Here is a 14,089-nt window from a genome sequence, read left to right on the forward strand (position 1 = left end):
TAAAAATGACGTAATCCTTCCAATTGGCTGCCATGTCATCTGATGGCAGATGCAGTAATGGCTGGATAGGGTTGTGTGTTGTTAGGTGAGTAGTGAGTAGGGGTTTGGTGGTGTGCAGTACAATGTACATACAGTACATTGAGGGAGGATGGACATTTTGGTTAGAGGCAAGAGGTGGGGGGGATGTGGGAGGGGTGATGGGGAGGCAGAAACATAGAAACCATGATTGGCATGAGGTGACATGGTGGATTCAGGAGGATGGGCTGTCCTCGGAGGTATCAGATTGGCTAGCTGAGAATTTCTGACCCAATCCCTGGAGGTTGTGCAGGTGGGGAGGGACAGGCTCTGACTCCCCTGGATAGGGATAGAAGAGGCTCCGCCTCAATCCTGAGAAGACAAAGTAGCTTCATTTTTTTGGCCGCCTATTTCCAGAGACATTCCATCTTTTACTTTTTAATGGAGTTGCACTTCCAAGTGAGACTAGCATGCAATTTAGGATTCCTTTTGGACTCACAGCTCCTGCTCAAAAAAGGAGGTGGCAGCTATGGCCAAGAGAACCTTTGTACAGTTACATCTAGTACATCAATTTGTTTGTCCCTGGATTGGAGGAGTTTCAGACATTTACTCATGCCTTGATCAACTCATGATTGACAGTCAGCACTCCTAGATAAACCAGGCAGGAAACATTAACTAGATAAACTAATTCTACATTGTTGCAAGGCTACATTAACAGAATCTTGCAGGTTAGAAAGTACAACTTTCCTGCTCCACCACTTTTAACTGCCTGATACATTAGGGTGGGTCCTTCCTAAGTTTCTTTCTCTGACTGTTAAGCCATTGGAGACTGCCACCTCTTTTGTCTAATCATTCCCCAAGATCATTCAAATTTTTAAAATTCTGCTTTACTATAAGCTGCCTAGAGTAGTCATGGAGTCAGGTGAACTCAAAATCGGAATATTAAATTAAATTATTTTTTGTGAGCTGTGTTACCAGCAGACATGGCAAAGCAGCTGATTTATTTTATGAAGAATATTGTGAGTTCAACCCTTATACTGCCAACTTAAACATTTACAATTACAAGCATTATTTGTTTATAATTTGTTTCTAACACGACTATTGTTTCTTTGTGGTGTATGTTATTAATATCACAGTAAATTTTATATTATGTCCTAAAGCAAAATAAGAACTCCTTCAAAAAAGAAAACATATTTTAAGTAAAGATAGCTCAAAAGCTCTTGTGCTGGTTTCTACAAATCTTAGGATGCTTCGTCTCCTCATATTTAGTGTTTCTGCAAATTTTATCCCACTTTGGTGAAAAACAAAAATACTGTACCATTTTTATTTGCTCTATTGTTTGACAAACTTGCTCCTTTATTGATCTACACACAATTACTTGCCAAGCAACCCAGACTGAAGATCCAAATTAGATGGGCTTTACAGACCTGTAGTTGTTATCCACCTTTAACATTATTTTTAATGGGAAGGTGGAACATAAGTGACATGTAAAAGCAGACACCAAATGCTCTGTGTTTGAATTCATTGGATAAGATTTCAAGTGATTAAAAGCAACAGGGGATCCTCACCTGAATATTGTCAAATTTTAATCCCGGCATGGTCACATTCTCCTTGTCTATGAAAATATTATTATATGGCTGGGTGGTTACTGAAATCAACACACTCCTAGTTGCATCACTAGGAAGCCAGGCATCATTTCTTCTGTCCATCTCACTCATGTTCAGCACAGAGGCAAAAGGGTCATCACCACCTTGAAAAACAGCTTGAATCTGGGAAAATGGCTTTGGAGACTGACATATTTCTGGAGAAGATGCAGATTTTCCAGGTTCTGATCTTCCATTTTTACGAGAATATTTATGGTTAGCAGAGTCGTGCAATTCCCCAACTGTTACAAGAGAAGACATTTGTTCTGGTACAGATGTGCTTGCATTGGGGTTACTGACCGAAATAAAAGATGACGTAGTAAAGGAATCAAAAAAATCAGAAGCTAATGTATTACTACTGATGGCTTCCCCAAAAAATTTGCTTAGGCTCGGACTAGGCTGAACCACTTGTGGATGGGTTTTCACTGGAGTCTCACTTACAGCACCAAGGCTGGGTGACTTCACCATTTGAGGCTCAAAGCCATCGTGCAGAATCTGTTGCTGACCAGTTGTATGATTTCCCTGGCTAAAGATGGTACAGATGGGAATAGGTTCCGAGTCAATTGGTGATTTAATGACAACTGGAGGAGATGCAGTTTCCTCTGGTTTGCTTTCATCAACAATGTTTGATGGAGACTTTAGAAGTTTGTCACATTCTGCTTCCAGTTCATTTTTTGCTGATGTCTGAATCAGATTTTCATTTAAAGAGGACTGATAGTCAATTCTCGAATCAGAAATACTTTTGGCAGTAGCTTCAAGCTTTGTTTCATTCTCATTTCTATTTACTTCATTTCTCTCTAAACGCTCCTCTCCTCCTATTGCTTCAATATTGTTTGCTTCCATTTGTTTGACTATTTCTTGCAGGCAGCCAAGATCACCAGTATCATCTTCACTATTATTTGGAGAATCAGATATCAAAACGCTTTCCATCATGTGCTCGCTAAGTTTGTCTATGAAGTTACTGGAATCTTCTGCCATGTTTTCATTTTCTTCAGATGCAGATTCATCTCCTCCCAGATCAATGGTTTCTTCGTGGAACAGAAGTTCTTCGGAAGCCTGCTGCTGGATATCACAAATGTCAGCCACTGCACTTGAATTTCTTACTCCAGTGTCTTCAATATTGCTTTCTTGTTTTTCCATAGTTCTTCTGCATAAAAAAAGAAATTGCTACTGATCAGTACTACATATAGGACAATTTATGCATGAAGCAACAATATATATAACCACTGCAATAATTAAAAACACACTTCAAAATATGAAATACTTTATTAACATCTTGCTAATCCCTCCCCACCACCTCCTTTTTTCTTAGCATGAAAATAATGAAATTAATTATTGTTTTAAGATAACTATTTGTGCATTCTGTTATTTATGTTCACTGTTCACCACCCTGAGTCCTTAGGGAGAAGGGCGGTATACAAATCAAATCAATCAATCAATCAATAAATAAATAAATAATGATTCCCATGGTTGAAATACTGGGTATCTTAACACTGTGCTCTTGACAAGGGCAAAATATAGGATAGATCCAGCTGGGCCCTTTGGCCTCCTTGACCACTCATTTTTCCACTTTGGGAAAGTACTGTGCTGCAAAGAAGGCTCTTTGACTTATCTATACACTATATTCTACTTGGTTGGCTTGCAATGTCACAAATTCATAGTTGGATAGCACAATCTCTACCTCCAATGCAGAGACTGACTATCTTTCCAGCAAGAACAGCTGATTGAAATGTTCTCTAGTGGAATTCCCATCTATCTCTGTATTTAGAAAAAGGGGGAGATTGACAGTGCCCAAATTCAGATGGAGACTGACAAAACAGCATTACTACAACCCTGGGTGAGGAGGAATAGAAGAAGTAATGACAACTTTAATTAGACAAAAAGGGAAATCCTACATGAGAAGGCTTGGATAACGAACACTAAATTGAACAGAGTTAAGAAGGCAAATCTTGGTAGACTTGTCACTTAGGCAGCATATTAGGACTTCAATTATTTATTTGTTGCCCTCTTCCCAACTCCTCTGTAACTTCAGTAGGTGAAACAACAGTCAGATAAGTCCAGGAAAAATAAAAAGCCATTCACTTTTTTAACCTGGAATATAAATGTAATAAATTCAGGCAGGATAAAGAATTTAAATGACAACAATTCTGATTAACAGCTGAAATGTAAGATGGACCATATTAAAAACAGACATTGTGTGTCTATCCATCACACTATTCCATTTCGGAGTAAGCAGTGTTATACAGTGTACAGAAAAGGAGTAAGAACAGTAGGAAAAAGAAATTAAATGCAATAGATTAGATATAGATAGACAGACAGATATACATACACACATATACACACATATAGACAGATAGATAAAACCAAATCTAACTTATAACAACCTCATTCCCTATTTTTTGAAGTTTTTATGTGCCATAGTTGTCGGCAAAAATGCCCATAGATATTTATCTTTGTCAGCCATTATGGCTTTGATAAACTAAGATGTTCATATTATAGTTTTTAATAACACAAGTCCTAAACTGTGTTAGCAGATCTCGTCATACCACCTGTAGGATTTCCTACTAATTATGAGAAAAGTGCCAGCCAACATTTTCACAGTGCATCATATACAAAATGGTCATCATGAGATGGTCTATGTTGACTTTTGTTGCTCATTGCATCCTGGATAGAAAGTCAATTGAGGCCATCACATAAATTTTATTAAAACAGAAATGGTTAACTTTACTGAGCCACATCAATACCCTTCGTTTTACCTGTGTCACATTCAGTATTCTCTGCTATTTGACACATTGGTCCAGGTTATCTAAGGAGCTGCCTCACCCTAGTGGGATTGACCTACTCTACCCATGCGAGCAGAAGGGGCATGCTATGGACCCCATTGGTCAAAGAATTCCAGCTGGCAGGATCCAAGTGAAGAGCCTTTTCTGCTATGCCTCCCATCCTCTGGAACATTGTGGCTGCCAAGTTGAGATCCGCACCCACCCTTTTGGTCTTCTGAAAGAGCTTGAAAACTTGGCTCTGTCAGTTGGCTTGAGGCCCCAATGGAGTATGTGTTGTACTGGCAGTGGTTAATGGATTGAGATAAGATTCCAATTCTACCCCATGTGCATCTTGCTCCCTTCCTTGTCTGCTTTGTTCATTTTAAGTAAAATTTAACGTTAATATTTATTATTTTAATATTTCATGTTTTATCTTGTTTTACTTGTAAACCATCTAATGTCATTTGTTGGTGAGATGGGTGGCATATATACTTAATAAAAAAATAAAATTTTGATACGTTTGCCACAAACACAACCGAAAACTAGTACTACCTCAAGCATATTTATGTTTTTCAATGTAAATTAGAAACTCCGGTTCAAAGACCATCTTGCAAGCCAACATCACTCTAACTATGATATACATGCAGTATACTCACATATATGTTAAAGGCAACTATCAAAATGCACGCAGAAACAATTAATACATTTTTAACAAGGTATGTCTTTATGATGAAAACAGAAAGAGTGCTTCTGTAGACTACCAGAAAACAAAATTACGACCCCCCCCTTTAATATCTTACCTTTGCCCCATTTTCATTTTTTAAACAATGGATATACAAATTAAACATACCTTTTACGTTTGCTCTGGCAAAGTGTCAATATCCTCAGGTATACCACTTTAACTCTGTCTCAGGGACCCATCTGTAAAATGGAGCATTTTTTTTTCTAAGGCTACTTCTGTAATTATCAAAAGGCAAAGAAATCAAATGAGGGCCTGAGTCATGAAGATACTGCCTATGATTGACCCAGTTTTATAGATAATGTGAACACAATTAACATTAAGAAACATTCATTTTGCAGCAACCCTTCTATCTTCTGAACCCATTTCCTTCGAGATGAAGCGATTAATTTGCATTTTTCATCACCGAGTTGCTACCCTGTAACTTAAAAACACCACCATCAACCACCATAACTGAACAATCCTGTACCTAGCAGGAAAAAAGATAGGGTTTTTTTTTTGCACGTATGGATTTTATTTATCGGTTTATTCTGTGTTTGCACAAGCAGCTCCATTCAAACCTAACAGTGACCCAGGTTCCACTTGAAGAGTGGAGTGGAATAACCCATCTCATCCGCTGTAGGTGAATATCTTTATTATATAAGCCACCTTTAAATGAGCAAAAGGATAGGAAAGAAAAGCAATCGAGGAGGATATTCCCTCACCTATCCCGCTCTTTACTTCCAATGACAGCGGCAACGACGTCCCACCTAAACTACGGCAGAAAAACCTAATGTGTAAAGGGGGGGGAAAAAACGCCTAGTGCGCCTGCGCGTCCAACTTCCCTTCCCTATCGACCCAGTTTCGCCTCCCCTACGTAGACGAGCGTCTTCGGCGCGCCACTCCTTTTCCCGGAAGAGAAAGAAGTACGGAGTCCGAAGTGGGCCCAAAGGCGTTTTTTTGTAGGTTCGCCTTCTTTCTAATTCGAAAGAGGGGTAAAAAAAAAAGAGCCGAAACGCAGCGGCGGGGTTTCCCATCGCGATAGTATTTGTGCCGGGGCGGTGGGTGGTGGAGAAAGGTGGGGGTAGCTGACGCTGCCATGGAAGATGATGCTCCCGTGATTTATGGGCTGGAATTCCAGGTAAATAAGAAAACGATGGATTGGGATTTAATAGAAGAGGAAGCTTTTCATCATAACAGAATTTATATGTTTTCTAGATTTGTGTGTGTGGATTCCCCCTGCAGTTGTTTAGGAATTGGACTAGGAATGGGCATGCACTTTAAATTATGGATCCCTTTAGGATGGCTTCGGTGCAAGCCTCTTTCAACGCAATTTTACAGAGCTGCTGTTCTGGGAGAAATTAGTGCAAGGAATGTTTTGCAAGTTGCCTTGATTTCCTAAAGGAAAAGTGGCTGATAAATATGACCAATAAAGAAATATGTGGCTGATAAATATGACCAATTTATCAGCTGTAAATGTAATGAAATCTATGGATTCATTAATGTGCTAAAGCTGTGAAACATTTTATTAAAGAATATATATCCGATATCTCTTTCTATGTAGAGGTATTCCAAATGAAAAAAACCTGTATTATAAATCAAAAGTGCTCTTTGTGCCATGTTAATTTTAAACAAGTCTTGTTATTCACGAATAACGTAACTTTTCATGAAATTGGGATAGATTTCTGTAGACTTTTCTGCAGCTCTTTCTCTAACAAGGCCTGTGAAACAGACTTTTTTTAGTTTTGCATTTTTGGAATAATTAGTGTGTATTATTGAGTCATGATTTATGATTTAGATTTTGAGATAGTCTGGAAAGGTTAGCTGAAATATTTCTTTCTGAAAATGATAAAACCACCAAAAATAACTCTGAAAATTATCTAGACAAGATGCCTGAGAAAACAGGGTCATTTTTAGCTGCATAAAATTGCACAATGAAATAAGCCTACTGATAACTAATTGCCACCAAAGACAACTAACCCCATAGTTTATGTTTAAATATACTTGAAAGAGTGCAGTTTTTGTCATTTAATTATTTGCATGCCAAAGGATTGACATTCTTTAAAAATTCAACTCTTGTATTATTCCAACAGGAATAATATTTCATGCTTCTGTTAATAGAATCTTTTGAGTACAGTAACACCTTCATTTAGTGGACTGCCATATAGTGGACCCTAACTCAACCGTGATCTACAAATATTTTCTTCTACCAGTGGACCTTGTACATGATGTATAAAATTTCCATTGAGCTATCCAGTGCTTTTTTTGTAAAAGAAAAAGGTGCCGGAACTCACACATGTCATACAACCCGCCTTGCCTACCCTACAAGGTTCCATCCAAAAAAGGTGCCGGAACTCCGTTCTGAGCGTTCTATGAGAAAAAAAGCCCTGGAGCTATCCCATCAAAGTCCCAAGATGCAAGACTGTTGCATCTGAAATAGTGGAGACCAGGCCCTTTTAACTGTGCCTTAATTGACATTAAACTGATATGAGTCAGCTCCCGGATGCAATATCAAAGATTACATAAGACAGTTCTAAAATATTGTACAAAAGTGTCTGTCAGCAAGCTGTTCATTTGTGAGATCTGCACCAGAACTTCACCTTTTATTGTTGGCTTTCACTTCAGCTTCTTAAAATAAAGTGAAAATAAATATGAGAGTTATTTTCGGGATCCTAGATAAAGAGAGACAATTAGATCTTCAGAGTAAGGAACTGTATGGCTTTATGCACCTGTTTTCCTTTAATGATTTGTCCATAGGAAGAACTGGGTAAACAGTTCTGTTTTAGTACTTAAAAGTTTCTCACACTTCATTACCTTGAAAAAATATTTGTACCATATAGTAGATTGTCTTGAATAGTGGCCAGGGCTATCTTGGACAGACCTTTGGTTCCATTGAGATTAAACCTGTTATAGAATTGAGTATATTTCTGTCCTAGTTAAAAGTACAGTCCTTAACTTATAACAGCAATTGGGACTGGAATTTCTGTTGTTAAGTGGTCTTGTCATAAAATGAGGGTTTATGAGAAGCACTAGTTGGCAAGGAATTCCAAAGACTGGTCATAACCACCAATCAATGCCATCATAACTTCAAATGGTTGCTGGATGAATGGCTGAGGACAGCCTACATAATGTAGGTCTGTAGTCCTAAAGTATCAAATCCTGCAACTCAAAGTTACCTGCTAAGGCTGAACAAACCATTTTGAAGAAGTGATTCTTTGAGCCTACTACTATATTGGATCTCTCAGGCAGTCATCTCTCTTGAAGGTTTGGCCCAGCCACTTCTGTGGTCTTTTCCTGGTGGTCTGGGTGTGCATATGCGTACCCAGAAGATGTTTATGCCAAGATTGCCCTTAAAGCAAAGCAGTCCTGAACATCTTCAAAAAGAAACTCATAATTGTTTCCACTTTGCTAAGTTGTAAGCATATGGGTATAAAAATGCCTCGAGTTTTATCTGTCTTTGTAAGAACTTCTGTGGCTACATTCCAAAGCTGCCTTCTGTGAAAGAAGTCCCACTGAAATAAATTGCCACATCTTTTGAGTAAATACAATTAAAGTTGGATTTTATTTAGAAATCAGTAATGTCTGTATCTCTCTATCTTTGGTTTAAAGAAATAGGCTGACTTACAAGTTATAAGGAAACAAGAATGACTTCTTTATCTAAGTTTTAAATCTTTTCAACATTGAATAGCTGTATTAATCACTCTGTTCCAAATTATAGTCATCCCTAACATTTAAATTAGCAACCACAACTATTCAGGAATTAGTTTAGGTGTCTTACTATAACTCTTAAATCTATCCTCTTTGTTTTAAACAAAATACTTTGTACCTGTAACAGTAAGCTAGTGATTCAAAGGTGCATTTATATTGTACTTCATGGTGAATGGTTTATAAATACTGCAGGTAAAGCAATTGAACTGTCTTGGAAGTGTTGGATGGATTTTATTTTTCCAGACATACATTTTACTAGCTATATAAATTTCAATGGGAGTAAGATTAATTTCGATTGAATCCAATTCTGTACTTTCTTCACTAAAACTTGAGGGTTTTTTAAAAAAAAATACATCTGATTGTTTTTCTTGGTCAAAAAGGTAGATAAAGATTGAAGTGAATTTTCACTAACATTAATTCTCCTTTAAATTGCTGTTTCTGCAAAATAATTAATTTTGAACATCTGGGTTGTTTGTTCTCACTTTTGTGCACATTTCCCACAAATGAGAGAATGCATTCTGAAAACGCCTTTTCTAGTTTTTAGCCATGAGATCACAGTTTTGTGCCAAAAGGTAGAAACTGTATTTCAAAAAATACAGACGTATGAATATATTTTAAAGATTGTCATAATGAATGATATCATGTACTTTTCAAGACATCGGAATGTGCTAGATGTGACTCCATTTTTTTCACAATTTTTTAGGCACGAGCCCTGACTCCACAAACTGCAGAAACAGAGGCAATACGATTTCTTGTTGGAACTCAGTCTCTTAAATATGATAACCAGGTAAACTTGTACGAATGTGGCACGAATATAGAAAGAGAATTGCTTTTAAAGCCTTTTAATTGAATTATATTTTTTTCTGCCAAATTTTAAACAGAACTTTTGTTTATAAAATCAGATGTCGTGTGCTTTGGGAGACTAAAAAGCCCTGTTTGTGGTACTACAGGTAGTCCTCCATTTACCACGGTTCATTTAATAACTGTTCAATGTTACAGTGGCACTGAAACAAGTGACTTTATGACCATTTTTCACACTTATGACTGTGGAAGCATCCCCATGTTCACGTGATTTACATTCGGATGCTTGACAACTGACCTTTATGACAGCTATAGTGTCATGAGGGTCACATGATCCCCTTCTGCGACCTTCCAACAAGCGAAGTCAACGGGGAAACCAGATTCACTTAACCACCGTGTTATTGACTGAACAACTGCAGTGCTTCACTTAACAAATGTGGCGAGAAAAGTCATAAAATGGGGCAAACTTAACAAACTTCTCACTTAACAACATGCATTTTGGGCTCAATTGTGGTTGTAAGTCAAGGACTATCTATAGTTAAGACTTAGCTTAGAATGAGATTTGCAGCTGAGCTTTATCTACATCAGTGGTTCCCAATCTTTTCTATGCCCTGCACCCCTAGAATGCTTCTGATATATTCTCGTACCCCTTACAAAAGTAAGGCAACGAATTATGCATATACGCTGGGGGCGGAGCCAACTGTCAGAGCGGGCGGCTGTGTGAACGGAGCTCTCTCCTCGCACAACCTCTCACCCAGTGTTCGCGGGGGCTTTTCGGAGCTTCAGGAGGTCCTGTAGGGACATCCGAAGTTGCAGGCAGCCCGGAGAACCTTCATGAGCGGCAGTTCGTGTTGAAGATCCGGAGAAAGTCTGATGCGAGCGAACCGGGGAGAAGGAGGCCAGTAATGGCCGACATGAAGATCTGACAGAGGGACGGAGCTAGCACGTAAGCAGCGGGACAACGGTAGAGCGGAGCTGACGGAGAGTGTATCCGAATATTAAATAGGAAGCGCTTGTGAAAGAGGTACTGGTTCGAAGTGGGAGCCTCACGGAGAGGGAATAAGCGGCGATAGAAGTCTTGAGGGAGGCGTTTGGCAAAAACAGCAAGGGAAAGAAAGCCGAAGACTATATGACTGTATTCTAGCTGGAGAAAAGCTACAACAGGTCAAAGTCTGAGCTTTGGAGCCTTAGAGACTGAACTCTGGATTGTCGGGCGTGGAAAGCGATCAGCTTGGTCTAGTCTGGTCTATCCTGGTAAATTTTGAATTTGTGAACTTTTGAAACTTTTGAAATTCTACTCTACTTGTCACGGGCGGCCATTTGATATAGCAATTTAGTAACTGGAGGTTTGTTTAGTGGGACACCTACTGGTCTTTGACAGCAGAGGAAGACGGAAAAGGTGCCAATTTCTGCGCCGGAAACGGGGGGGGGGGGGAAAAAGAAGAAGAACGTGACTTTGATTATATTCATACTATAGAATTCTATTATATAAATTGCTTAGTTGGTAATAAGTATCTGGTGGTAACTGTTTTATATATCTTTTGTCATAGAGTTAAAAGGTTTATATAAGACTCAGGGTATTATACATTGATAAAACGCTGTTATAATTGGGGAAACATGACAAGTATCTCGGGAGCAACTAAGCCTAGCGCTGGCAAAAAGGCAGCAGCACAGGGACAGGGGATGGCCTCAAGTCCCTCCAATCAGAAATCTATAGAGGATATGCTGCAAAGGGAAAGATCTAACTCGAATTCCTTTAAAGATTTACATGCCCTTTTGCAAAACCTACACGAGGCAATGGCCAAAAACCACGAGGAGATGAAGAGAGAAATAGGCCAAATAAGAAACGACACTGGTGAATTAAAGGGGAAAATCCAAGCGATAGATGATAAATTTGAAGGGATTCAACAGCAATTAGTCAAAAATGAACAAAGACTTCAAGATATGGAAGCTAGAATGGAAAAAGAGGAAAAGAGAGTAGATGATTTAAATGAAACACTCCTTCAGGCTAATAAGGAATTAGAAACAACAGTCATTCTTCTGGAAGCAGAAAAGGCTGCTCATTATCTACGCTTCCAGAACGTTCAAGAAAAAAGAGGGGAAGATCTGTTGGTCATGATGGCAGAACTGATGGCAAAGGCACTCGGTGTAGGGAAGGAGGAAATGCTGGCGGAAATTGATGAAACATACAGGGTCCAAACTAATTATGCGAGAAGGCACAACCTCCCAAAAGAAGTACATGTAAGGTTAGTTAAAAAATCAATTCGGGATGAGCTTCTGCATAGATCTAGAGAGGAACCATTAGAATTTCGGGGCCAACCAATCACCATCCTTAAACAGATACCTAAAAGGATGAGGGATCTGAGACGCGGCTATCAATTCTTAACATCCAAACTAATAAGAGAAAATGTAAACTTTAGATGGCTAACTCCAGAGGGTATTCTTGTTACGTGGCAGGATAGAAGGCATAGACTGGACACGATAGAGAAGGCAGAAGATTTTTACAAACGCCACTTCCATAGCCAAGAGGAAGTAGATTTAGAAGATCAAGATGGAAGGGAGGTAAGAGAAAGAGATACAATACGTGTGGCAATGGATGGGAAGATCTTAGCTACAGAGGATAGAAGGAACAAATCCGGTGAGTTAACAGAGAAACATGGAACTAGAGACAAGGAAGAGAGAGAGCCCCGAATCACGAGATCCACAAAAACCAGAAATAAGTAAGATGAAGGGAGGTGAGTGTAGTATTATGTCTGTGAATATTAATGGATTGAATTCGCCAGTGAAAAGGCGGAAATTTTTTAATAGGCTTATTCACCAACAATTGGATATCGTGGCAATACAAGAAGTCCATATAAAGGAACAACAAAAATATTTGTTAGTACAACCAAGAATAGGGAACCTATTCGTTTCCTTAGACCGACACAAGAAAAAGAGAGGAGTGGCACTATATGTAAACCCAAAATTGACTGCAAAACAAATTTATAACGATAAAGAGGGTAGAATACTGATAGTCGAGGTTATAATAAATCACAGGAAGGTCATGATGGTAGAGATATATGCCCCAAACCATAACCAAGAACAATTTTTCAAAACACTTCACAATAAGATATGTAGCATTGATTATGAGGAGATTTGTTTAATAGGAGATTTTAATGCTATCCTAGATATAAATTTGGATTATATGGGAAAGACGCTTAGGAAAAAGAAGAGAAGAACTCTACCGAGATCTTTTCTTAACTTGGCTGAGGAACTAAATATCCAAGATGTCTGGAGGGAAAGAAATCGTAAGGCTAGACAATATACATATTACTCCAACCGACATAACTCATGGTCTAGAATAGACATGGTATGGATGACGAAAGAAATTAGTTCAGAAATAGACGAGGTACATATAGCGACAGGTACTTGGGCAGATCACAATCCTATTAAACTTATCTGGAAAGGTTCCAAAAAAATACCCAGATGGACGCTTCAAAGAGCAATTTTAAAAGAAGACGAACTCAAATCTAAGATGGAGAGAGAACTAAGTTTTTTCTTTAAGGAAAATAAAGCTATAGACACCTCAGTACAAAACAATTGGGATACAGCTAAGGCAATGATGAGAGGGGTAGCGAGGGCATATATGGTATATAAAAATAAGGGGAAAAGACAACAACGGGAAAGATTAGAAGAGGAATATAAGAGCTTAGAAGTTATACTCCAACAAGATCCACAAAAAGAGAATATCAAGCAATCTATGGATCTGATTAAACACAAACTTAACATTCTAGACAAAGAGAAATTGGCACAACAATTGAGAAACACGAAACAAATTTTTTTTGAAAATGCAAATAAACCGGGCCGGTGGCTCGCATACAAATTGGGAAAACAAAAGGGGAAAAACTGGATTCACGAACTACGAGATGAGGAAGGGAGAATATTCCACCAGGAGGAAAAAAAAAAAAATTATAGCCCAGGAATTTTATGAACGTTTATACAAAGAAGATAGCCAGGCAAGTGTGGAGAAAATGGAGGAATATTTTCAAAGAGCCAAACTACCTAAGGTCACAGAAGATACCAGAAATATGTTAAACGAGGAAATTCGACTATCTGAGGTGATAAAAGCTATTAATGCACAAAAGAATAATAAAGCATCGGGACCCGACGGTCTTCCATCAGAGATTTATAAAGAATTACAAAATATCCTAGCTCAACCCCTAGTGGAGGTATTTAACGCAGTATTAGAAGGCGCAAGGACGCCTAAATCTTGGCTAGAGGCAAACATAACCCTTATTCCGAAAGATAACACAGACCATACATTAATCCAAAATTACAGACCCATATCACTTCTTAACTCGGACTACAAGATATTTACATCAATTATAGCGGAACGATTGAAACGATTTCTGAATGATTTCATACACGCAGATCAAAATGGTTTTCTCGCTAAGAGACACACT

At 38.4% G+C, this 14,089-nt stretch overlaps 2 protein-coding genes across 6 annotated transcripts in view; one reads left to right on the forward strand and one right to left on the reverse strand.

Moving 5' to 3' along the window:
- TRAPPC12 (trafficking protein particle complex subunit 12) overlaps positions 1 to 5,973 on the reverse strand; it is an 85,525-nt gene extending 79,552 nt beyond the window's left edge. The window contains exons 1-3 of one of the 2 annotated variants that reach the window (XM_083356563.1): positions 5,864 to 5,973; positions 5,271 to 5,377; positions 1,584 to 2,805 (exon numbers count right to left, since the gene is read on the reverse strand). In XM_083356563.1, the coding sequence (XP_083212689.1) occupies positions 1,584 to 2,798 (1,215 nt within the window). In that variant the 5' untranslated portion in view covers positions 2,799 to 2,805; positions 5,271 to 5,377; positions 5,864 to 5,973. The remainder of the gene's footprint in view (positions 1 to 1,583; positions 2,806 to 5,270; positions 5,378 to 5,863) is intronic. The other variant, XM_083356562.1, reaches the window with a different exon arrangement.
- EIPR1 (EARP complex and GARP complex interacting protein 1) overlaps positions 1 to 14,089 on the forward strand; it is a 308,944-nt gene that overhangs the window by 233,711 nt on the left and 61,144 nt on the right. Inside the window, exons 1-2 of one of the 4 annotated variants that reach the window (XM_083356595.1) lie at positions 6,074 to 6,279; positions 9,550 to 9,633. The exons of 2 other annotated variants lie outside the window; for them this stretch is intronic. In XM_083356595.1, coding sequence (XP_083212721.1) covers positions 6,238 to 6,279; positions 9,550 to 9,633 — 126 coding nt within the window. In that variant the 5' untranslated portion in view covers positions 6,074 to 6,237. Of the gene's footprint in view, positions 1 to 6,073; positions 6,280 to 9,549; positions 9,634 to 14,089 lie in introns of those variants that run through there. One more of the 4 variants, XM_083356599.1, reaches the window with a different exon arrangement.

The sequence above is a fragment of the Vipera ursinii genome, assembly GCF_947247035.1.
Source record: "Vipera ursinii genome assembly, chromosome: 1".
NCBI classification, from domain to species: Eukaryota; Metazoa; Chordata; class Lepidosauria; order Squamata; family Viperidae; genus Vipera; species Vipera ursinii.